This window comes from Melopsittacus undulatus, chromosome 4, assembly GCF_012275295.1.
Source record: "Melopsittacus undulatus isolate bMelUnd1 chromosome 4, bMelUnd1.mat.Z, whole genome shotgun sequence".
NCBI classification, from domain to species: Eukaryota; Metazoa; Chordata; class Aves; order Psittaciformes; family Psittaculidae; genus Melopsittacus; species Melopsittacus undulatus.
Window position 1 is genome coordinate 96,906,429 of NC_047530.1, and position 24,671 is coordinate 96,931,099.

General features: G+C 45.9%; 1 protein-coding gene across 4 annotated transcripts in view; it reads left to right on the forward strand.

Moving 5' to 3' along the window:
- Positions 1-24,671, forward strand: part of HPSE2 (heparanase 2 (inactive)) — a 108,811-nt gene that overhangs the window by 9,382 nt on the left and 74,758 nt on the right. For 2 of the 4 annotated variants that reach the window (XM_031044634.2, XM_005144072.3), the window contains exon 3: positions 3,273-3,434. The exons of the other annotated variants lie outside the window; for them this stretch is intronic. In XM_031044634.2, the coding sequence (XP_030900494.1) occupies positions 3,273-3,434 (162 nt within the window). The remainder of the gene's footprint in view (positions 1-3,272; positions 3,435-24,671) is intronic. 4 annotated transcript variants of the gene reach the window in all.

Sequence of the window (24,671 nt, forward strand, 5' to 3'; positions counted from 1 at the left end):
CGGGGCAGAGCTCGCCGTCTGCCGTCTTGGGAAGCCGTGGGGCATCCTCTGGGGCTCCTGCATCTGGAGTGCTTCTCTCGCACTTCTGGCAGCAGCTGCTCGGTGCTTGTGTCCTGTTTTGCTGGGCAGTTTAAGTTCTGTTTCATTTATTTATGTATTTATTTATTTATTTTCCACCGATGTCCAGGAAGGCTGTGAGTGTCCTTCTGAAGTTCCCTCTTGAGAGGCTGCCCTGTCATAGAATGTTTTGGGTTGGAAAGTGGCTTAAGACCATATAGTTCCAAGCCACGGGCAGGGACACCTTCCCCTAGACCAGGTTGCTCAAGATCCCATCCAGCCTGGCCTCAAGCACTGCCAGAGATGGAGCATTCAAAGCTTCCCTGGGCCACCCATTCCAATGCCTCACCACTCTCACAGTAAAGAATTTCTTTCTGATACCTAACTTCAATCTGCCCTGTTTAAATTTGAAGCTCCTCCTTTCCAGTGCCTCCTGGGTACCCTCCTCCTTGAACACTTTGTGTATGTCCCTTTTTCTGTCTCATCCTTCCAAGATTTGAGGGCTGCAGGCTCCTTGCTGGCTGTTTCTCCCATGTTACTCTTGCTGAGATTTCCCCTGAGCCTCCAAAAGCTGTGGCTTGCCACCGGTATTGCCTCAGTGCTGCTGGCTCAGAAGAATGGTGAAGAGGTGCTCTTGTCTCCTCCCCTGTACCAAATGCAGCTGGGTAGGGTCAGGATGACCAGGCATGGAGCTCCATATCCCAGACATCTTCCCACTGTTATGCTATAATGAATGTGGATTCCACCTCAATTTTTAGATTTTGGGCAAGTTTCTTGTGTCCTTCATCAATCTGAGAAGTCAGGACCTTGCATGTGGTGCTTCTGCTTCCTGAATGTCTGCAGTGGCAGCTCTCTGAGGACCCCGTGAATCTGACTGCCAGAGAGTGCCCCCACTTTCTGTGTCTTCTCCCAGACTTTCCCAGGGATTTGTATTAATGTGACATGACTTCCTTGTGCTAATCCCTATCACAGCAGCTCCATTACCTAAGGACAGGACTTCAAATACTGCTTGCTTCTGGTCCTCACTCCTGTATGCGGTTCCCTGGCCTGCCCTTTGTCCCCAGACACTGCTGAGAGGGCACACAGGCCCTGTGTTTGTTGTGACCTGTGGTCCCTGAAAATGGAGGTAGGGATGTCACACAGGATCTGCTGCCACATCCCTTTGCACTCTCCAAGGTGCTGTCCTGGCCCCTGACAAGGAGGGCAGAGACCCTGATCCCAGGCCAATGGTTCCTTCACATTAGCCCTAGTTTAGATTTTAGGAGCCTTCCACTCCTTTCAGGAAACAAACTTGTTTTGACCCAGGCTGGACTCCTTCCCAGTAGTCTGAAGATAGCTGTAGACAGTGTATTGACCACCTAGTTTTAAACCTCTCTGCCTCTCAAGTCTTCTCCTTCAGGGCCTCCTTGATGTGTTTTGCTCCATTTTGCATCGGGAGTGGGAGGGTGTGCAAGTGTTGCGTTCAGTTTTGTAGAAAAGGAAATCCATCACCACAAAGGTGAATGATCGTTCATGAGCCCCAGGTGATACCAGTAGCTGTAGCAATGGCCTTTGTGGTGTGGGAGAGTGATAATGTTATGTTGCTCAGCCTTCAGCTGTCCAAATATTTCATGTAACAGGGGTTCAAGATTGTATCATTCATTAGTTGTGCGAAGTTTGGGTAAGCCCCAGACTTACTCACTGTCTGCGTAAGACATTGTACACTGAAACCACATGGCTCTGTGCGTGTGTGTTCATTGTCTGCAAAGGAACATTATCCCTTCTTCTTGCTCCATCTCGTCTCTCTACATTGAAACCCCTGTGGTAGATGTGGAAATACTGACCCGTATTGTCATGTTAGTGGGATGCTGCCCTGCCTCTGCTCCTGAGTGTGCTAGCTGTGGGTGGCAGACAGAACTTGTGTCTCAAACTACAGACCACAGGTTCTTTAATAATAATGCTGTTCTCAGTAGGTTTTTTAGGCAGGCTTTAGAGAAACTGTGTTAATCCCAAACTATCCAGTGAAGAGACAGAGCACAGCCTGACCAAGACAAATGTAGTGACTTCAGGATGAGGCTCAGAGACAGGAATATGATGTGGCTTCCAGCCCTCCATTCCATGTTTGGAGGATGCGGAGCTAAGGTTAACCTGAGGTTTAACACCTTGAAAGAAAGGAGCATGACTATCGGAAATAACTGTGCTGTTCCTTGATGTGTGTGACAATAGTGGAGCTGGAGGGTGTATTTGGAGCAAGACACGACTCTTCTGACAAGAAGCTCCTTCTGAAACTTCTTGCTAGATGGGAAATAAACCAAGCAAAGTGCAGCCTCGTGATGCAGAGGGTGACCTCATGCAGTGTGGTGGAAGAACTCCAACTTCCACCCTTCCTTATCAGTGCTGGCTGCCTAAAGTTTTCTAAGAGTTAGAGACAGCATATGCTGCTTGTGGAGCTGAGCATGTTACAGAGCTTCTTAAACTCAGAAAGGGACCTTGCAAGGACTAGTTTGCACCACTCCTCTTCTCTTTAGACTGAACACATCTTACTGATTCTTGTCTGCCCTGCTACTCCCGTCTTTCCATTTCTCCACAGATGAGTAGTTCTAGGAGAGGGAATCACATATTCTTATTTCACGATGTGACTATGAAATGTAACTATGAATTAAAAACAATTGTTAAATAATCCTCCTGTCTTGCGAATTGAATGTCAGGAATTAGAAGGATACAGACACCTATTCAGAGTCAAAAGTCCTGCTGACATACTCTAGTTGGGATATCTGCAGTGAGGATAAACAAGGTGAGAACAAGGCTTCTTCATCACCTCTTTGATAGGCAAGGGTAAATGAAAGCCAGAGGTCACCAGAATGGGATTTGGTCTTTTCTCATTGTTTACTGTCAAACTCACCAGTAACAGGGTTGTAGCATTAATGTTGTGAGATTTGCACCCTCCTGCAAGGGAAGAGTCACCATTGTAAGAGATAACTGCTAGGCAGGTGAAAGATGGAAGGGGCAGTAGGTCATGTGAACATATTAAAGTCAATGACTGTGGGAGAAAAGGAGATTTAGCAGAGGAGGTTCATTGGATAGGTGGATCCAGAAGTTTTGGACCCCTCTTTTGGGTTGCTCATGTTGGGTGATGGTTGTGTGGCTGTTGTGTTGGCTGGTGCTGATCCAAGCGTCTGGTGAAAATGAAAGCTGAGGTTTGGCCATCTCCCTTTTTTCTTTCCCTTTTGCTGTAGACATTGTTCGCAGTGACATTGCCCTGGATAAGCAGAAAGGCTGTAAGATCGCCCAGCATCCTGACATAATGTTGGAGCTACAGAGGGAAAAGGCAGCTCAGATGCACTTGGTTTTGTTAAAGGAGCAGTTTTCAAACACATACAGCAACCTCACATTAACAGGTAAGGCTGCAAGACCAGCTCTGGAGCCAGGAGCTGGGCTAGTTCTTCTAACTCATAGGTGTGTTAAAACCCTTGAGTGCTTCACCTCTGTATGCATCAGCATCTCTCTGGCTGCCTCTGTTTCCTGTAAAGATTACTGGGTGCTGGGAGGGAAAGGACCTGCAGGGTCTTGTGGTGGACTCATAAGGCCTCTGTGGCTGGCACTCACACAGACACTCTGGATTTGGTGCCCCTGGACAGAACGTTTTCTACAGTCTGACCTAAGCAGAATACCACGGCACGTGAAGTGCTGGAGAAATCTCCCTGCTAACTGTTCACGTCGATGGGGCTGCAGCAATTACTAAATTTGGAGTCCTTTAAGCTGCAGCTGATTTTTTTTTTCCTTTCCAGAGCATGCACTTTGTGTGAACCCAGTAAATATTAAAGAGCAAATATAAAGGGATAATGGCCCAGACAGAGATGAGAGGATACTCTTTTCCTGGCAACTGTTTGTATTATCCAGGGAAGAGAATCTCAAAGGATGGAGGAGGCTGCCACATTTTGGATACACATTTAATGGTGGCTGTAAAGGACTGATGTCTTTAGGCAGTAAGTGGGCAGAAGGATGGGATCCCAGCAGCCAGCAGTGTCCTTTCATAGCTGTTCTCCTTATCGCTACAGCTGGATGAGCCGCAGACGATGGGAAGGAGGAAGAGACTAATAAATCAAACAAGATCCCCTTCTCCTCTTGCCGGGTCCCTTTCCTGTGAAGGGCAGGGAGGCATCTGACTTTTATGTGAGGGAAGGTCCCATGCTCTGGCTGGGGAGGAGATGGCAAGCTCTCCCCTACCACAGGTCTGGGAGAAGCGAGTGAGTACTGTGCATCCTGCCCCCCCCCCGCTACCATCCCTAATTCAGTGCCCTGAAGCCAGCATGGATCTGCATCCTCACCAGTGCAGCAGTGAGCTCTGGCTCTCCTGGGGACACCATCTGTGCTGGACCTCTTGGGGACCCTGCAGAGATGGGATGGCAGTACCAAGGCTGGCAATGGGCTCAGCCCAGGGAAATGGTGGGCATCAGGGCCACGAGTGTGACTGAATTACTTCATTCCAGAAGGCACAGCATTTAAATGGGATCCTCAGAGCCGTTTCTCATTCTCTGTAACGTAATCCACTTGGCTGTTTATTCCCAGTACAACTGCTGGAATCAACATTGTCAGCTTTTCCCCTGACAACTTGCTTACTTTCCACTAAACAAACTTCCCTCGAGAATAGAAGCTGCTCTCCCCTGTCCTCCTTCCCTCATGGCTTCAAAAGCTCTCTGGCATTGCTCACATTTTTTAGAGAACCTGCAGAGCAGAGGTGCTACCTGGTTATCAGCTCAGCTCTTAGCCTTTCCAAGTGTGTTTACAGGATAGTTCAGCAGGTTTTAGCTCTAACTCTCCAGTGGGGAAAGAGCAATTTCACTGGAATATTACCCAAAGAGCTATTTTAATGTCCTTTAACTCTCTTTGAATGTGTGCAGAGCAACTTCATAATTGTTATGAAGTTTAATCTTTTATTTCATAGACATAGTCTGAGAACATGGACTCTAGACAGCTAAGCATAATATTTAACTGGAACTCTACTAACTTGTGTAAATATTTCCCTTCTCCGTGATGGATCTGGTGTTTGGGGTGGGCAGAGGGGGTTGTACATCTGTTGCAGAAGGGCATTCCTTACCTTCAAAATTCAATCAGGCAGAGTTTGCTTGAGGACTTCTTTTTGTTCTGCACAGTCCTTCTGCACAGTGCTGCAGGGAGTCCCCAGGTTGCAAGGTGAGGTGCAGGAGCAAGGATCCAGACCTGGTTTAGGAAGGGATGGTGAAGGACTCAGCTTGTAGGGATAGATAATCTGGGGAATCCCTGAGAACAGGATTTCCCCCTGGAGGTCTGTATCCAGGAATCACTTGGCCTCAAGCAGTGCATGTACTGTGGATGACCTGCAGCACTCTGTGTCCAGCCTAGACTGGAGCAATGATTATTCAACCCCACACCCTTGTGTAAAAGGAGCACCTCCTAATGCTGGTTCCTCCAGCGCTTTAATTGTACCAAAGAAATGCAAATGGAGTTCCTTGCCTAAGTCATGTAAGAATAAAGGTGCTTTATGATGGACTAGTTACTCTACAAGTCCTTGGGAGTAGGGATACCACCATGAAAAATCTTTATACCCATGCTACCACCACTGCCACTGTAGTGATTTGATTAAAAAGAACCTTCTCTTCCTCCTCCTCCCAGATGTTACAGTTATATGAACAACTTGAAAGAGCCTCCTTGAAAGATCAGGCCTCCCACACTGCTTGCAAATGTGGGCAAGTGATACTGCCATCAAACTTCCATGCAGGATCCTCATGGCTTTAGGAATGACAGCTCTTAAGAGTGCAGTGTGTGGTTCTGCAGTCCCTATGGCACCAGTATAAATTAGGGGCTTTTTCAAATCTATTCACCGGTTGCACATGTCTCCCAGTGTGCTCCTTATCTCAGTGATCAGGCAGGGTTGTGGTTTTGCACAGGGATTTAAGCTGCTCCCAGCAGCAGGTACCTCCGAGGTAAGAGGGTGTCCTAAAATGAAATGTATATTTTTGTGCTAAGACACAACTGAGACTGAGTGAAACCAGGCAGTCTTTCTGGCTCTCGTTCCTCCCAGAACACATGTTAGACTCTGGCTTAGGCCACTCTGGTTTCTCCAGGCAAGTATGAGCTTTCCTCAGCTCCTGTCTGCAGGCTTCTCTTGCATCTTGCATTTGCTTTCTGTACGTGATCTTTCTAGGCTTACCAAGCTTGTTTCACTGAGATGAGTGATAGTCTTTGATCTGTGACAGTTCTATTTAAATGCTGTATAACATTTTGAGGCTTATTAATCTTTGTTGTTTCTCCCTTGGTGCTTGGAGATAGGTATCTCATTTCACAGATCATCATCTCTGATGCTCTCTGTAGTAGAGCAGGGATATAGTACATAGCATTTCCTGCTCTCCACTGGGAACTGGCTCTCTCAGTTCAGCCTATAGTGGGATAAAGAAGGAGGAGAAATCTTTCCCTAGAAACACTTCTTTGCTCCTTCCCAGTCAAGTTAGGTAAAGCAAGCAGTGATGCTTTTGTGGCTTATGTATGCTAGAGTAAAAGAGGCAATCATCACAGCAGGCTCCCTGTTTTGTAGCCCTCAGGAGAAATGTCCAGGTGACAGGAAGGTGATTTTGGAGCCCTGGAGCTGAGGGGTGAATGTGCAGTGCTGGGCTGGCAGCAGGTGAGGTGTGAGGAACTGCCCGGGGCAGTGGAGACACAGTGTTTTAGGGAGTGAGCCTGTGGGGAGTGGGGCAGCAGCAGGCAGAACTTTGATAGGTTGAATCTGGATTCCTCCATCTGTGGTGCCAGTTTGGGCTGGGTTAATGTACTGCATTTGTACTTCAAGAGACAGGATATCTGCAGGTTTCTGCACTGTAATTAACTAAAGCTGGTTAAGGCAAATGGAAGAGGGAATTGGTCAGGTCAATAGACATATGTGAAAAACTCCCCCCAGTATTTACATGAAGTGTTAAGTGTAACTGAGCTTCCCAAGATATAAGTATGAACCATAAATTTCCCTCTAGGAGTTCCCATCCTGAGAAAACAAATAGTGCCCCACTTCTTATTCTGAACAATGGAGAAACATCTCTTCCTTCTGTTCTACCTTCTGCCTGAAGCTACAATGCAGGATTGCTTCACTGCATCAGGAGACTAGAGATGACGGCTCTCCAGTGCACACAGCAGGTGCACTGAAAAGCTGGTGAGGCAACTGCAGGGTATGTGATGGGAACCCTCCATCCTGTCACATTATGAGACACAGCCTCTAAAAGAAGTGGTTAAGGGAGGAGACCTTCCCCACAAAGTGCATGATGCTCTCCTTGATCCTCTGTGTTCTCACCCTGCTGACAGTGTCAGCAGGGGGTTTCTTCCAGATGCAATCCAAGCGATTTGGGGGAATTAAAATCAGGTGGGATTGGCAAGGAGCAGAGCTGAGAGCTGCCGAAGAGTGCATTTCACTGTCTGTGTCCAGCATTGCAATCAGGTGGTTTACACTGACATCCCACTGTCTCTGTTAAGATCATTAGATAACATAAACTCTGCCATAACAGCAGCTGTGAGCTCTGTCTGAGGCTTTCCTTGGAAAAGTCTACTCCTGAAGATGTTAGCAGCCAGGCAGAGACCCTCTTCATCCGGGGTAAGTGGTATGGGTACGTAAGGTGGTGGTGACAGAGCACACCAGCTCTTCCCAAGTGGGAATGCATAATGGTGGAATGAGTGGAGCAAAGCAGGGTGTGGAGGAGCAGTGCGTGTGGCTACTGTAGAGCAGCCATGTGTGGGGCAGCACAGAGCAGGGATGAGGGCAATTGTGTCTGTATGATAGGCTTGCAAGATCCTGCCCCACAGAAATAGGTTTTCCTTCTCAGATGCTTGTTCCTAAGCAGAGAATCACACAGCTCAGGTCAGGCACCTTGACATTTGTGTTTCCTGCACTTGTGAACCTTCCCCAGTGGTTTTGCGATTCCTGCTGAATGCCGTGGATCTGGGAGATGGTGGTCCTGGAGCAGGACACATCCATGGGGCCTGGGACCTGTTCTGTTGGGCACTGGGTCAGGAGGGGACTGTGGCTCAGTGCTGCCCTCACAGTTGCAGAGCATGGGACTGGGTGTGCTTTGGGTGCTGTGCTGATGGGTAGAAAGTCTGCTTTCTAAACTTCTCTGCTTGCTGTTGCTGGAGTATTACCCAGAGATACAGTTTTATCTCCAGTTACAGCCAACTCTATGGGGCTGGAGGGGGAAGGACCTTGTGAGATGGGACCTGGGAAGGTTGTTGCAGAGGTAAGTGCAGCCTCCTTGCCTTTTTGGCAGCTTGTATGCAATCAGCAGCTTAAACGCCCTGTGTTCTGTACAGCAGTGATAAGTATCATAGCTGTTTTACTGGGTGCTGCTCTGGGGTGGTCTGCACTGTGCTTGCTCTCCAGCTTTCCTTCAAGGAGAGTGCTCTCTGGGGCTGTGTAACAAGCCTGTGAGTGACTTTTGGATCAGGCTGTCTGCCTTTCTGTCCATCCCCTTATGTTATACACGTTATCTACAGCATTGTGCAAAATAGATCTGAAAAGGACCTCAAGAGGGCATCTTCTAGCCTTTTCCATGACAAATCAGCTGTACCTGGTCTCCACTCGGGAAAAGGTGTATAGGGAGAGGCTCTATCTTTTATTTGACCAGCTGATACAATTGGAAAAACAGACTCTGGGGGGCTCAAATCACTTGTCAGGGCTGAAGGAGAAAAAGCAGCGTTTAAAGCTAAATACACAGTGAAAATTACTTCCCTGAGTTTGTCTCCTCAATTAGCACAACAGGGGGACAGGTGGAGAAGTTATGTCAGGAAGGGGAAGAGAATAATGTCATCAGCTCCTATGGGGGAAAAGAGAGGGATGAGAATCGTGGTGAAACACTTGGGGTGCTCCTGGGAGGAAAGGACCAGGAGAATAGTAATATGTCATTAAAACAGTATCTGTACTGAACCTGTAGTTAATGAGGATGGTTTGCAGGTGTCTTGTGAGACCTCAGGATCAGAACTGAGAGGGATGGAGCTGGGAAAAGTAACGGGTGGAAAACAATCTTCGGTAACTGAGTGTTTTTCTGCCATTATCAGTTGTTCATATGAGCTCATTCTCAAGCAAAGCGCATGTTTGTTTGTACCACACAGTGTTCTGAGGGTGTTTGCTGCATAACTGCAATATGTTGTGTTCCTGGGCATGTCTGTGTGAAGCCAGCAGATTGTGGGGGCTCAGCAGACTGATACTGGCATTGCCTGGGTTGTGGGAGCACTGATTCAAATGTTGTGGCTTTATCCTTGTTCTTAAAACTCCTGTGGTGGGAGTGACGTACCTTCTTTGAGCAATCAGCCCTAGGGCATAATTATCTATATCATTATGGAGTTGGTGTTTTTAAGAACTCTTACTTCAATTTAAGCCCATTAAGGCATGTCCTCTCCCTGTGGACATGGTGAGCAGCTTATAGCACTCCTTTCCTCCTTGCAGAAATCTTTTACATACTTGAGGCTTGTTATCATGTCTCCCTGAAGACTTTTGTTCTCCACGCTGAACAACTGCCTTTCGTTTTCTCTTTCCTCATGGCCATGTTATTTTCAAGTTGAATGACACATGCGTGGTTGATTCTGCCTCTTGAGGTCCCTTTCAGCCCTCTTTAAAATCGTTTGTGGTTCTGTGTTTTGTTGGGGTCCCTTGGGCTCTCTCCACTTGGTCTGGGCTGTTTTTGAAGCACGTTGCCTTGAAACAAGCCCAGTATTGTAGCTGAGGCCCTTGACTGAGAAGAGCAGCAGGGTTATTTCATGTGCCTTGTGTGTGATAGTCCTGTCTCTATGCCCTTGTATAATAATGGATTTTTGGTACGGTATTGCTTGCTCATGCCTGCACTTTTGTGTGCTATTTCCCAGCCAGCTGTGTATTCCACATATGGAATTTCATCTACACTATATTTTCCTAATTTTCTAATTAAAATCTTACACGAAACTGGAGGTAAAGCCTTGTGAAAGTAAAGGTATAGAACATCTGTTGCCCATGTCTCACATTTTGCAGGTTGCCTTCGCATGGCAGGGCTGTTGCTTCCAGCCTTTCCTTGCAGAAGGATTGTTTGAAGATTTGTTTCACAATTTTTCCAGGAATTGGAGTTCTGTTGACTGACCTGCAATTTCCTCGATTCTGCAACCTGTTGAATATAGCTGCTATATTTGCCTTTATCCAGTATTTGGAAACCTCATTTGTCTTCCAGAAATTCCCAGAGATAGCTGCTGACGGACCTCAGCCCATTTGAAAACATTGAACTTCAGTAATCTTCATTCTCCTCATGTGCTACTATACTTACCTTTCTACTCTGCTTTTTAATTGCATTAACTTTGTGATCTTGGTTATCCTTTTTCCTCAAGTCTGAACCAACAAAAACATTGAACTTTTCAGCTTTAACTTTGCGAGTTGTTTGCTATTGTGAAACTGTGTCCCAGTTTATACCTCTTTGCTTCCTGAGACAGCTGTGAGTCAAACCCTGGGGATCCCTTGCCTTCTCTTACCCTAATTAGTAGTTTTACAACTCGTTGTGTGCTGACAGCATGTGTGTGTGTGTGAGAGAGGTCATGAAGGTGAATCTCTTTTTCAGGTGACACTCTCTAGTCTGTTAAGCAACACTTCAGCTTCCTCATTATCTGATTTGGTTATTGCTCTTGTAGTTGTGGGGAACGTGGCTTCTTAAGAAAGTTCAGTATTCATTGAATTCAATTTACTGTCTGATTTAAGTAGCCTCACAAGAGAAGATACTTTACAAATTGTGTACTTTAAAATAAGCAATTATATGTGCACTGTAATATGTAATGTCATTACCAGAACCAGCCAGTTCTGAGTACTGTGTAGAGAATAAAGAAAACACATAAACCTAACAGAAAACAGATTTTGGTGGGAGGGGGGAGGGTTGACACGGACTAACAGCTTTGGAAGGACTTGTGGCATGTTGAGTGGCATAAACCAATCTATTAACCTTTTCTCCCTGCTCAGGAGGTGATGAACTCTTTGGTCTGCCTCTTCCCACTGATGAAGTTATCAAATGTCTGCTCTTTACCACCGGCGATCCCTGCTGAGAGCAGTTTCTGTCGAACACTTGGCTCCTTCGCTCTGTCCCTCTTTCCTGGTGCTGTTCCTTTGTGTTCATCCACATCAGCCTGATGGAGTTTCCAATTTTCCTCTGTGTGCTGCAAGCCGTGGAGGAGCTTGTGGTTTGCCCTTGTCATACATCCCCACTTATCTTGCTGCATGTTTGCATAACACCATCTTTCCTGAAGATAAATAAAAAACTCCCTTTTTATTCTGCATGAAATCTCACTTGCCAGCCCTCCGAGCTTACTGAACCCTCAGTCCTTAGAGCACTGTTTTTACTCTGCTATTTCCCTGTTTTATTCCTTGCAAATACACTCTTTTGGGTCTCCCTTGCCCATGGTGCTTTCTCCCTTCATGGTTTTTCCTGGTTTTTCTCCATTGATGGGAGCTAAACCTTGAGGAGCCTCCTTCCTAGTATTGTTCCTGTCTTCTTTCACAATTTTTTTCTTGCTGCATTCCAGGAACTTGATGCAAGGCTGTGTCTGATGTCTTCCTTTCCCAGCAAATGTGTGGGCAGTTAAAGGTCCCTAATTACCAGAGGGTTCTGTGTTTCAGATGCTCCCAATAAGCCTGTGCTTCTGATCTCCCTGATTTTGTAGCCTAAAGCAGACCCCCAGTGTGCCAGTGTCTGGGCTCCTTCCACTCTTATGTTACACAGAGGTTTTAATACCTGTGCTTTATATTACTGAATTTCACCTCCTGCTTTTATGTCGGGCTCCAAGATCATCCAGACCTTCTTGTGTGCTATTTCTCATCCTCTGCTGTGCTGATAACTTTCCTCTTTGTCAGCACTGTGTTTAACTCTGACACCCAACCCCTGCAGCTTGCTTTGTCTCTCACCATCAGGTGAGAAACTCCTTCTCTCCCCGTGCTAATGTGATACCTACGAGCAGCAGTCAAATCTTGTGGATTTTCCTCTTTCATAAGCTGAATAGATGTGGCTCCTTAAGTCCCGCCATAGCTCCTCCTTTGTCCTGTGGCTATGCAGGACAGACATTTTCCATCCAGGAGATATGAGCTCTACACTGTTTTCCTGTACGTGTATTATCTTGCGCTTGGCTGAATTAGAGCACGCTTGATTGGATGGTGGCCATTTAACTGTACAAATTGAATCACAGGGTAAATGGGGGCTGCTTTGTTATTTACTAACCTATGTTTGTCCTATCTGCAAGCTGCCTCTAAGGAGCTTGTATTTATATTTATCTAAATGATTGGTAAAAACACTGCATCCTGTGGGATGGGAAGCAAGCGATGGATATGTTTTCATCTCATCAGCCACTTCTATCCATCTAGTTATGCCAAGTTATTTCTCTTAGCGCAAGTTCTTAAATCAAGTCGTAACATCAGTTAGAGAGGGCTTGATTCAGTACAACATATGTTGGCTGGTAATTAGCTGAAACATGAATATAATGAATTACTGGTAGATTCTCATATTGGCTTTTAATTACTCTGTCTAGGTCTGCTGTCAGGCTGATGGGCTGTTGCTCCCTAGGTCAGCTAGTCCTGCTGAAGTGCCGGCATGGGGTTAGAGCTCTCCTACCCTTCTAGAATTACTTGGCATTCCAAGATTTATTAAAAATTAGCATCAGTGGGTCAGAGATCTCCTTAGCGCACTCGGAGGTGCAAATTATCCAGGGTGGGTGATTTAACAGTGTTTATCTAAAGCAGATGTTATCTAATACACCTCTTGGTCATTAGAAAACTGTAAAGTATATCATTATCTTATGATGAGCTCATAATTGTATCCTTTCCCCAAACAGAGAATGCATATATATTTTTGAGGTTACACTGGTAATTTTACTGTGTGCACGGAATAATAGATCTATGTTTCTGTTCAAATTTCCTTTCTTTCATCTATATTTAAATTCCCACTACTAACTCGGCAAGGCATGAATCCTTCCATCACGCTTTTTAAATACTTATTAATTTTTTGCACTTTGTAATTTGCTGGTACTTGCTATTTCTTTAGCTTTACAATCATGGCTTCATTGTTTTCTGTTATTGCTATCTATACCACTGCATAAGGATAGGTTTCCAGCCAAAATCCCCTTCCAGCACAGTGGTGGAATATGCTGATTTTGGTCATCTAAACCACCAAAAAAAACCCAAAGAAAAAAAGGTCTTTAGATATTCCTTTGGATTATTCTGTCCAGTGTCTTCTTCACAATAAGTTAATTAGATGATTTTTCTCAGCCTGGAGAAGGTGAAGCACCTTATGTATGTATTTTTGACTGTGATTACAGTCCCATTATATATACAGTCCCACAATATAAATACAAGTTTTTGACTGTGATTACAGTTTCAAATGCAGGCTTTGGGAAGGCAGCTGCTGATGTGGATGGATCAGGGAACTCAGGGAACTCCATGTCTGGTGAGTTCTCTGCATTAAATAATAGGAATGGCTGTTTACATGCAGCTGGGAAGCTGTGACTTGAGGATGTGTGTCTGTGGCATGCAGGATACATCCCTGACAGACCCACACTTTGTGGCTGGGATAACTTGTGGAGAAAACCGAGGGGAGAGGTGTGGTTGGTCAGCCTGACTTGGCGGGGAGCGATCGGGATAATCTCTGCAGCGGGACCCTGGCTCCTGCCTGCCCCGCGCTGCTCGGTGGGGGCACTGCCTGCTGGTGGGAACACAGTTTGGTTCCAAGGCTTGTTCTCCGGTTGCTCACTCTAACCCCTTTTCCATCTGTCCATTCATTTATTATTTACCGCTTTCTCTTGCTCTGTTCTTTAGCTGTTTCTTGATGCTCCTGGCTCAGGAAGGGGCTGCCTTATGGTGACCATGAGGGCAGCAGCAAATGCCACTGTACTGCTCTGCCAGCCTTCCTTGTCACAGGGACAGGACTGTGTGGCATGCATGGTTAATTAAATCTTTGTAACGCCTTTTTCCAAGCTGAGAAAAGGGTCAAAATCCTGGAAACAAGAGGTTCTAGGAGTCCCCCATGCAGTACAGGCTCTGCTTTTCCAGAGGCTTGTACTGGGGATGAATGCACTGGAGTGGGATGGTAACTTGAGAGCCTGTGGATATGCAAGCTTTGTGCAGCTAAAAGTGGTGTGGGGAAGACTGAGGTTACAAGGTGTTCAAAAGAAATTTTGGATCTCTCTTTACTTCATTAAGTTTTATATGGGGGTTGCTGTGCCAAGAGCCACAATCATTGACTTTGTTAGAGAAATTAAAGACTCCATGAATTTAAATAGTCCTCTTTTTTTTGGTTTTTTTTTCCTTTTTCCTGTTGAAAAGGTGGCAAAAGCAAAGGTTTTGTTGAGAAACTGAAACCAGCTCAAACATAATTCTATTAACTAATTAGGGGAACCCTGGAAGTGGGACTGAGGCTCACAAGCCTTTTTTCTTCTCTTTGCTGGGGCACTCCAAGAATTGGATCACCTGGGGAAAGCATGTTTAAGAAATACCAGATGGTCTCTGCGATGCTCCAGCTGTGGACAATCACTCCCAGCCAGGCAATCTGCCTTGTTGTCGAAGCCCTCTAAAACTGTGCTGCCCATTTGTCATGCTTCTCCAATTGCAGCGCTCTGGATAGCTTCTTTTTTCCTTGTCTGGCTCTTCCTTTCCAGTTTTTATCACCCACCCCCTCCATGAGCTAATGTAGTAACATCCCTTCATTGGCTATAAATCCATTGAAGAGCCATATATAAAATATTACTTTGCTAGGGAAGATTGGGAAACATCTGTTTTTTACCCGTAAGAGTCAGTCTCTACTTGTCTTGTATGACGATGTGACTATTTATATATTTGTAAAGTAAAAAGGATGAGAGAAAGATTGGGATCCTAGAAACAATTTGAGTGGAGCCTCTAAATGGAGGAAACTGATTCAGCTCTGGGATTTGTTTGGATGCTAATGCTGCAGAGTGGGGGGGCACAGGACAAGGAATTGCTTAGATGTCTGACAAAGTAATCGTTGTTCGTCTAGAAACTTTGTGATCTTGTACATTCCTAGGTGCTCCCTGGCACATACCCAGGAAAGCTGTGGGTCTAAACCATTATGGATTATCTACTACATAGAACAGGAAACTGGGAATAGTAATAGTCCTTAGGTCAGCCGGAGACTATAACCATAGGAGTGTACAGGCATAGCAGTGAATGTGTGGAGGTTTACATTTAGGGTGGGTATGCCAGGGCATGACACCTGAGCCTGCTGGCATGAACTGCCTCTCCCACAACCCACTCAGCACTATTCCTTTGCAGAGCAGTCTGCTTTTGCTCACACATATGGCACTTATGTCTCCATGCCCTTGTGGGATAAGGGTGCCGGTTTCTGTGAGTACATGTGGGGCAAGAGCTAGCTCCACGTACCTCAAAGTAGCTGTGGTGGAAGAGTGGAATGCTGGAGGCTTATCATGACTGCCCTTGGCCATGACATGAGAGCTTGGGGGGATATGGGGCCTCTGGGATTGGTGTGGGAAGGCTGTCCCAAGGAGCCAGCCAGGCTTGGCACACTTTGTTCATGCTGCTGGTGTGAGCAGTGGAGTGAGATGCTCTGTCAGCTGTGCCAAGGTTGCAAGAGCATGTCTGTGTGAAGGTGCTTGGGAGAAAACATGGAAGGATGCTGCTTGGGGTGAGCTGTGTGGGCAAGAGGCTGCACCTCCAGAAGGCTGCCTATGGTGCTGGGTATCTTGCATGCCAGGCAGCCACACTGCCGGTCTCTGAGCCCCTCAGCAGGTGAATGTGGAAGATGGAAAAGGAGGTCTCAGTGCTTGCACACAGGTGGTGGCAGGGTTTGCCTGGTGGCCTGTACCACATCTGCTTTCTGTGCTCTGTGAGGCTGGCATAGAGGAAAAAAGTGCCAGAGCTGCTACTGATGGATACTATTCCATGTAGCTCTCCTCCTCTCATGTCTGGGTTCAGCACTCTCAGCTTGCCCCTTTGCTGCACAAACATGAGGTCCTGCTCTCCATTCTCTGCTCCTCAGGGTTATGGGTTGCTGAGTTCATTTGGATCCAGCTCACCCACCTGAGGTGGGGAATTCCCTCGAGGGGACTTCTTTCCTCCCTCTGCCAGCCAGCCTTGCACATCTCACATAGCCTCCATGATGGACAGCTGCCTGCTCTTCTCAGCCTGGCCAAAACCAAGCTCCATGTGTGTCTCCCCTGCTGAGCCCGCTGATGCCTTTCTGCAGGGCTGTGGCGGACAGCTGTGTCATCCCTGCAGCCTCATAACATGCTCCTGCTGCTCCTTCTCCCCTTCTCCCACACACTAGCTGCTGTCCTGCTGTCCCCTCCTGCCGTGTGAGAGCTCAGCCTGTTCTGATGGTTATCTATCTGCCCTCACCGTAGCATCATGGCCCTTCCGCTTGGCTCTTGCAGCTTTTCCTCTTTCAAGCTTCCTCTCATTCTCCTTCCCATGGTGCTGTAGCAGCCTTTTTGCTAATCAGACCTTGAGCCCTCTTCCCGCTACACAGTTTGCTGGCCAGCTGGTGTTGAGCTGTGCTCCAACCCCCCATAGCACCAGTAAAAGCTTCCCAAACCCCCCATAACACCCACTTCCAGTTGATGCTGCTGCCCTGTAACACTAGTGACAAGCAAATGGGTACTTTAAAATGGATATTAAATAGATATCGCTGCTCTAACATCTGCTGTATCTTTGTCCTCTCTGTGCCAAAGCCTTCAGTTGTCTTGCATGACATGTCAGGGTCTTCGTGTAAAATCTGCTGCTTGGCTTTGGCAAGCTCCTGCGGCAGTAAGCCCTGAGTTCTAAGGTGGCATCAGATAGTTTTACAGGTGAACACACGTGTGTTGATACTGGGTAAAAATGTGGATTTTACAGTACTAAAGAGCACAGGTTGAATTTGAGGTGGAAGCAGACAATGAAAAAGGAGTTGGAGATGTGGCAAATAGCTGGATGGGCATGAGCCATGTGAGCGGAGCAGCAGCTGGAAGGACAGCTACAACCAGAGCTCTCTAAGGTTCAATAGGCAGCTCTGATGTTGAAAATAGTATTGGTGAGGCAGTCCTGGGAACTATGTCCAGTTGTCATGTCCATATTAACAGAGGGAAGATGTTGTATAGTTGGAAAAGACTCAGGAAAGAACAATAAATGTGACCACATCTAGGAGATCTGGAACTATAGACAAGGTTTGAGTAAGATTATCTATTTAGGGAAAATTAAAAAATAACTTAATCATAATGTGCAAGTATCAACAAGGGGAAGAAAAAGCTCAGATCAAATAGCTTGAAATATTAGCAAAGAAATGTACAAAGAGAACCTATGATTTAAAGCCTAATGCAGGACAACCTCAGGCTAATAATGTGCAGATTTATAATGCTAAGCATAAAAGCTGGAATGTTTCTACCTAGGTATGATGTGGATTAACAGCCTCTGTCAGACTAAAAGCCAGACTCCTGCTGAAACTGCTGAAACTGTTTCAGACAGAAGTTATGGATTTTGTGTGGTAATTACCAGGTTAGATGCTCTAAGCCTTATCAAGCAGGAAGTAAAACTATGTTATATTAATGGTCCTTTCATCCTTACAATCTAAATAAATACGTAACATGAGTGTTGTGCCTTCTAGAGAATAGGTGATGGCAGGAATTAATTGCTCCCTGAAACCAAAGAGAATTTGTTAGCCTTTGCTAGTAACTTGGCCAAATGGACCTTTTACTCTGCTGAGAGCAAAGCTGAGCTTGGACTGCGGGATCCAGTTCTGTCCTGGTTAAGACAGGAGTTTGACTTAGCCCCTGCCTAGGCCAGGACCTGAATGGCCCTGGTGTGATGTGCATTGGTACTAGAAGAAAGAACAAGTTTAGGTCAGGGTGGTTTTGGCCAGAGGTGGTTGAATTCGGGAAAGCTTAGCTGCTTATCCTTGCTATCAGCACCCCCAGGGAGAAGTTGATCGCCGACCAGGACAGTGGAAGCAGTCTTTGTTCCCTGCCACCAAATCCTTTCCTGAAACAAGATCCAGAGACCAACCAGTTGAAACGAAAGAGCTTCCCCAAGAGGGACCTACGTTTGATACAGTAGTCTTTATTTTCCTGCTTTATTTAAAACCTTGCTCATTTCCCCCCCCAAAAAAGAGATTTAGCAGATACTTCATTGAATAAATATAGTAGAGCTACTTCTGAACTTTGGTGTCCAAAAGTTCATTTATGATCTTGCTGTATATAAATTCCCAGATCTAGGGTTTTGACACAGAAATAGTCTTCATTTGATAGAATGTTACAAATTCAAGTTTCAGAAATTATCCTCTTGAGCCATCTCCGTGGTGTTTGGCACAGTGACAAAGTCATTAGTCAATCCTGAGATAGTCATCAAGCAGAGAAACAGCTTATTTTATATACTGTTTCTTAGAGAGTTAAATATTTCCACATATTCAGGCTCTGATTGGAGTCTTGGATCCTTTCCAAATGTTCAACCTGTAAAGATATTTGAGAACCCCAGGACTTCGGCTCTTTCCAAAAAATGATAGATTTCACTTGAATTTTCACAAATGGAAAACCACAACTCCCCATAGCTGCAAAGAAGCAGCTGTCATACCAGGTACGGAGTATGAGAAAACACTTTCTAAAAGCTTCAGGGACTTCCCATTATCTGGAAGTTTTTAGTGCTCTTAAAATCTGCGAAGAAAACAGAGCTTTTTTTCCCGGCACAGCGTTGCCTCGGATAATCGGCCGCACCTGTTTGGAAGCTGTGCTTCACGTTGTTCCCTTACACAGACCCTTGCACGTGTTCCTGTTAATTTTTCCTAGAAACCTAATTGTCAACAGATCAGAACCCCCCTGCATTGCAGCTCTGTGAGATGTCCCAGACTGGTGTGCTCCTGCCATGGAAAATCTGAGGTCTGAGTGACTGAATCAACCTTAGAGTCTTGAAGCTGAGATCCTGGGGTGTGGGACACAAACAAAAAGTGATTGAAGAAATCAATGGCTCCAAATGTCAAGTTCTGCTTTAGGTTGCTGTTCCTGCTCTTCTCCTCAAAAAAAAAAAAAAAAGAAAAAGAGGAACTCTTCCAATTCAGAAATTGGAATAGGTTTTGGTAATGGGGTTTCCTTTTAGGACGGGTTAAATTTTGATGCAATTTCAGGGCAGACATGCATGATGAGAATTTGGGAAATGAGGAGTTAAGTCATGAGGATGTAAATCATTGTTCTGCATTTCAAATAATAGCGCTTGGATAATTCTGATGTTGGGGCTTCTGCTTTTAGTGGCTGAGAGGTTGCCAAAGCATATGTGCGTTGTTCTGAATTGGTAAATGATTCCTATTTATAGGACAGGTGTCTTCTGATGTTCCGAGTTCAGTCTGTTCTGTAATACCAGATCCTGTTTCTGATCTATGTTTAATAATGTGTGACAGAAGAAGACAGGAACCTTGCAGACCAAATCAGGCTAGGAATGTTCTGAATTGAGCTCTGCCCAGCTCTGTCCGCTTGTTATGCAGGGTATCCTTTCATAAGGGACTCGCCCTTCTAAAATTCATTTTTGGACTTCTTTTTTCTTTCTGAAACACGTATTCTTTTGGCTCATTTACATGTAGCCCGAAGGCTGCTGAGTGTGCCAGCCTCCTTCCTTTGCACTGACTCAAGAGGAAAAATGTTTTCTTATGTACATTATGGGGTTTTATTTACAAAGCTTTCCTAATGCAGGAGCTGCAGTGAGGCAGAGCTACAGGGAGGGATGTCGCGGCAGGAGCAGAGTTGAGGTGTAGGCGACAGCAGTCATGAAAGTAAACCCTTGTGTTTCCACCAACATCTAAATTAAACTGTGCTTTGCAGCTACTGGTTTGGGCTACGTAGTGTCATCAAAGGGCTGGATTAGTTGCAATTATTTCTGACACTGTCAAAATGACTTTTTGCCATTATCCTGAAGTCTGGTGGTGGAAGTAAAGACAGATCCAGTTATCACGATGCTGATGCTTCTGATCTGGGCATTATGCTGCATTTTTGAAAATAATTATTTAAAAAAGAAAAGCTTCTTTATGGCCTGAAATGAATGTAAAGGAGCTGTTTGATAAGACGGAAGCAATAATAGGACCAAGCTCCTTCTCTACAGAGGAGTGCAGGCTTTGGAGCTGGGGATTCAAAAGAGGCACAGGCTGTTGGGATGAAGAAGAGAAATGCATGTTCACAGGCCCCGGGAGCTCTTGAGATGACTGATTCAAGAGAAGAGGTACAGCTGCAGTGCCAGACACTGGGGTGGACGGATGAGGTGGAACTCCCTGTTCTGTCTGCTGCCCCATCACTCTCTGGTCTGGCCATTGCAGAGCTATGGGCTGCCATGGTGTGTGTGGCCATGGTATTGGGTAGTAGCAGCACCGAGGAGTCCCAAGCTGCTTCAGGGTGGGTCAGCAGAGCAGTCTGTGGGGAGCAGCTTGCCATCAGCCGAGTGCTGAAGATACCATTGTGCCAGAAAAGGAACTGGGTCTGGGGGGAGGTGGAGGTGATACCATGAGAACTGGATGGGAGGTTTGGCTGTTTTTCAAGCAGTTCCTGAAGCCAGATTAGTCCTCTTTGCCAGCTGGTGTGAAGTGTTAGGTTTGTGTTATTTCTGGCTACCCCACGGGAGTGGGAGTAACTCCATGCCTCTTGTTTCTCTTTGTAAGGACAGGATAGTCCAGAAGCAGCACAAGCTTTATGCTTCTATCTCAAAGAGATGCCAGAGCTGGTTTGCCTTCAGGTAGAACGTGTAAGGAGAAGGACCCAGGCTGCCATGCTTGTCATTCACCAATGATGCTGCGAGCTTCCTCTGCTGGCTGCATCTCCTGGGCTAGTCTGCTCTTCACATGACCATCTGTCCAGGCTTCCCTGTCCATGTCCTCTTGTCTGTCACTGTCCAGCCAAATGTGGGGGACTCAAACGTCTCCTGACCTTTCATGATGCCGTGCGTGCACAGAGACTGTGACTGAGCTGCCCCATGTCTGGGAAGCCCAGATGTGTCCACAGATGCAGGAATCCTGACAGGCAGCCAAACGTCTGGAAATGTAGCATATGCCCACATGCATAGGAGCCTTGAGCTGCTGCTTGTCTGGAAATCACTGATAGTTTTATGGGCAGGGGGTTGGACACTCTTGGGGAGTTTTGGATGGGCCAACTGTACATGTGTTATGCAATTGCTTTTAGTACACTTGAAGGAAATGCAAGATTTGAAGAGGAGCTGGTCTGTGTGTCTGAGCTGAGTGCGTTCCTAGAGTTTAGGATTAGTTTTGTTGCACATGCAGACTGCTCTGTACAAGTGTGCGCACCTTGGAAATCTCTGCCAGACTGTCCTAGTCCTTTATATTCCCTTCCTGGATGGGGATATTTTTCATCAGGAACAATAGGAAGGCCCTCTATGTTGTGGTTTTGCTTTGAGGCAAGACCTTGTATTCATCCTGTGCCTAAAATTCCTTTTTCTGCCTGAGCTTTGTACCTCCTTGCTGGGCTTCTCCATCACATTTCTGCACAGGTCCCTGCAGTGGTCTGTACCTTCCTATTCCTCTTTGAGGCAGAGAAGAGCAGAGGATGCAGGACATGGTGACTAATGTATGTTTGACATGATGCTTGCTTCCATATGGAACATGGAAGGATTGTAACTTGGGTGTAAGCTGCTGTGTTTGCACAGTGGCTTTTCTGGACCAGGATCCCAGATTTTTTTGTGACAAGCTGGAGGGGAGGAAGTATTAATAGTTTTTTTTCTCCTAGGTACAGACAAAATAGAAGCAAATTCACCATATTTTCTCTGTGGTACTTCTTCACATCCCATTTACAGGGCCATGGCATTTGGTCCTCACTCTGGAAGCTAGAACATGTTTTTCCATAGCAGCTGTCATGTGCGATGAATAGTGGAGGTCTTCCACCTTTCCAAGACCTGTTGGGTGACAACTCCCTGAGCGTGGCCAGTGCAGAAGCTGCCTTGCTCCATGAGCCCCTGTTCTGAGGTGGTGGAACTCCCGATACATTCCCTTGTTCTTCTTCTGGAAAACAGATTTGTTCTGGCATTCACCCTTGTCCACACGCTCCCCCTAGTGAATTCCAGGGTTAAAAAATCATGTAGGCTTTCCGTAAGAGCTGCCTCGTTTAATGATTCCACCTCTGAACTGGGACCCTGCTGCTTCACTGGCTGCCTTGACAATATCACATTTGTCTTTTCTTCTTTTATTTAGCTTTTCCTACATTTTTCGCACATTCTGTAGATTCTCCTGCATTCCAAGTGTCTTATATTTTCATGCCTCCTTTTATCTCTCTATTCATCTACCCCAGTATAGACAACAGAAATGCTAAGTCCACATAATCTGTAGAAAGCATGAACTGGGTTGTTAGACATTTTCCAAACATAACACTTCATGGAAATATTTTCCTGTAAGATGTAGAAATGAAACAGCTGTCTCCCACTCACTCCTGGGCTGTTCCTGTGCAGACTTTCCTGTTCTCTCTATTTACAGCACCATCTCTTGGACAAGTGACCAATGGCCAACTTCAAGCAGCTGTATTTATGATGTGCCAAGCAGTGGTGAACACGATGGTGTTTATATGCTAGTCAGATCGATGTGGTGGGATTAATGTGCTGCAAGACCTGGTGCTAAGGTTTCCAGTCAGGAGTGTTTCATCAGCAGAATTGTCACTAGGAAATCTGGCACAAATCATGGCTGATGGCTCATTGCAGTGTGGGGCAAGCAAGGATGCTCATGACTTGCGCATCCTCCTTCCTCCTGCTTGCCCCTGTCCTTCTGGCTTTGTGCTTGGCCAGACAGTGAAATCTCTCCAGCTCCTGTCAGAAGCTGAGTACCAGCATCAGTAATGAAAGGTGTGACTTGGATAACCCCGCTTGCTGGAAAACAGTAGGCTTTTGTCCTTCTCTCCCTGCCTTGTTGGGTGGCATCACCTCTGAGCTGGCCTGAGCATGGGATGGCAGCCCAAAACCCTGCTGGGATACCTGCTGACAATGGCATTGGTCAGACCCCCCCCTCCAATATAATTGCTTATTCTGCTGGCATGTTGTCTAACTTCAGCACACAGCTGAAGAGGTATTGATTGCTGGAGGGTAATTATTTCTTGATTCATATGGGATTTTACAAAAAGCTTAATGCATCAGTAGAGTTGTCTGAATTGGAAAGGTAAATCACTAAAGACAAAAACTAAACCCACACAGCAAAAATACCTGGGTGAAACAACAATCCTTCCTCTTTCACATGGAGAAGAGAATACCAGGGTTTCTGGACAGAAGTGTGAACATCAGTGTTAGTATTAGCTAGCAGAGAGTGGGCTCCTGAGCAGATGATGGAAGAGGAGAGAAATAGGGAAATTCGTATGTTACCATCTCCAAACTGAGCAACCAGAAAAAGATTAGGAGACCAGAAATTATTTGAAGATTCACTTCCCTTCAGTGTTTTTCTGGAACTGAGTGAGTAGATATTTACAGGCTGTATTCCAAGCTGAGGTTATTTCTTCAGAGCATGTTTTGGCAAAGGATTTTTGGCTACAGCCCATCCTCAACCTGAATGACTAGGTGATACCACAGGGAAGAAATCAGTTAACAGCAAATCATGGAGCTAAATTTCAGGCAGTTGTTGCCTGTGCATGTGCTATTTCTTAAACTATTTTCCTTCTATTTTCCCATATTGTAATCCAGTATGTTTGGTTTTGACCTCAATAGGATCAAGTTGAACTACTCTTACCCATAGATGCTGCTTCATGGGAAGTGTGGTGCCAATGTTCATCAGCAGGAAGAGTGATTTGCCCCCTGGGGGGATTGAATCACTGCAGAGGTGCCTGGGCAATCTCTCAGCATGTGCCACCCAAGTGTGCCATGGGCATCTTGTGGTCTGGGAGCTACTCTAGCACATGTGCTGATGAGTCACACATGCAGCTGGGGAATACCAGACACTTCAAATGGGAGCACATCTGGACATGCACAGATCACATCTGGAGCATGAGAGTTGCTGCATGCATGCAGCATCCCTATATTGTGTGTGCAATGAACTGCTTTCTATCCTTTCTGTACTCTACGGGGGAACCTTTATCATATTTACATAAAATAACATTTGGGAATCACCTTCCCTCTGCCTCCATGGCCAGACTTTGCATGTCTGTCAGTGTGAGCAGCAGGGCTGTTGCACTGAAGAAAGAGCTGTGTCAGGACTCAGTGTGAGTGCTTCAAGGTTGAGCAACTGCATTGCCTGTGTGTTGGCCAACACTTGGGTATCCAGTGGTTTCTCTGAGAAATGTTTCTCAGTGTATTTTGCTGGGTAGTCCAGAGGCCCTTTTGTATCTTTGCCAAGTGCTGGTCTTTTGTACAATTTTTCCAGGCATGATACAGCACTTGGCACAGCAGCCCTCCAGGCTTTGCCCTTGTAAAGGCTTCAGAGCTATTCTCTGGCATGCGACTGCCCTTGAAAGGGAATTTGAGGGTTGCCCACTCTGTTGCTGTGCATGTGGACAATGTAAGGCAGTTAATCTGGGTATGTACCAGGACCACATTCTTCAAAATGTGCTATTCATATGTATTGTGAGCATTTTCCATCTGTCTTCTCTGCTTTGGAGTCTCTTGACTTCTAAGAGTGGAAAGAATGTGCAATACCTCCTTCTGAACTATGTCTGGCTGTAGGGGATGATGACTATGGCCT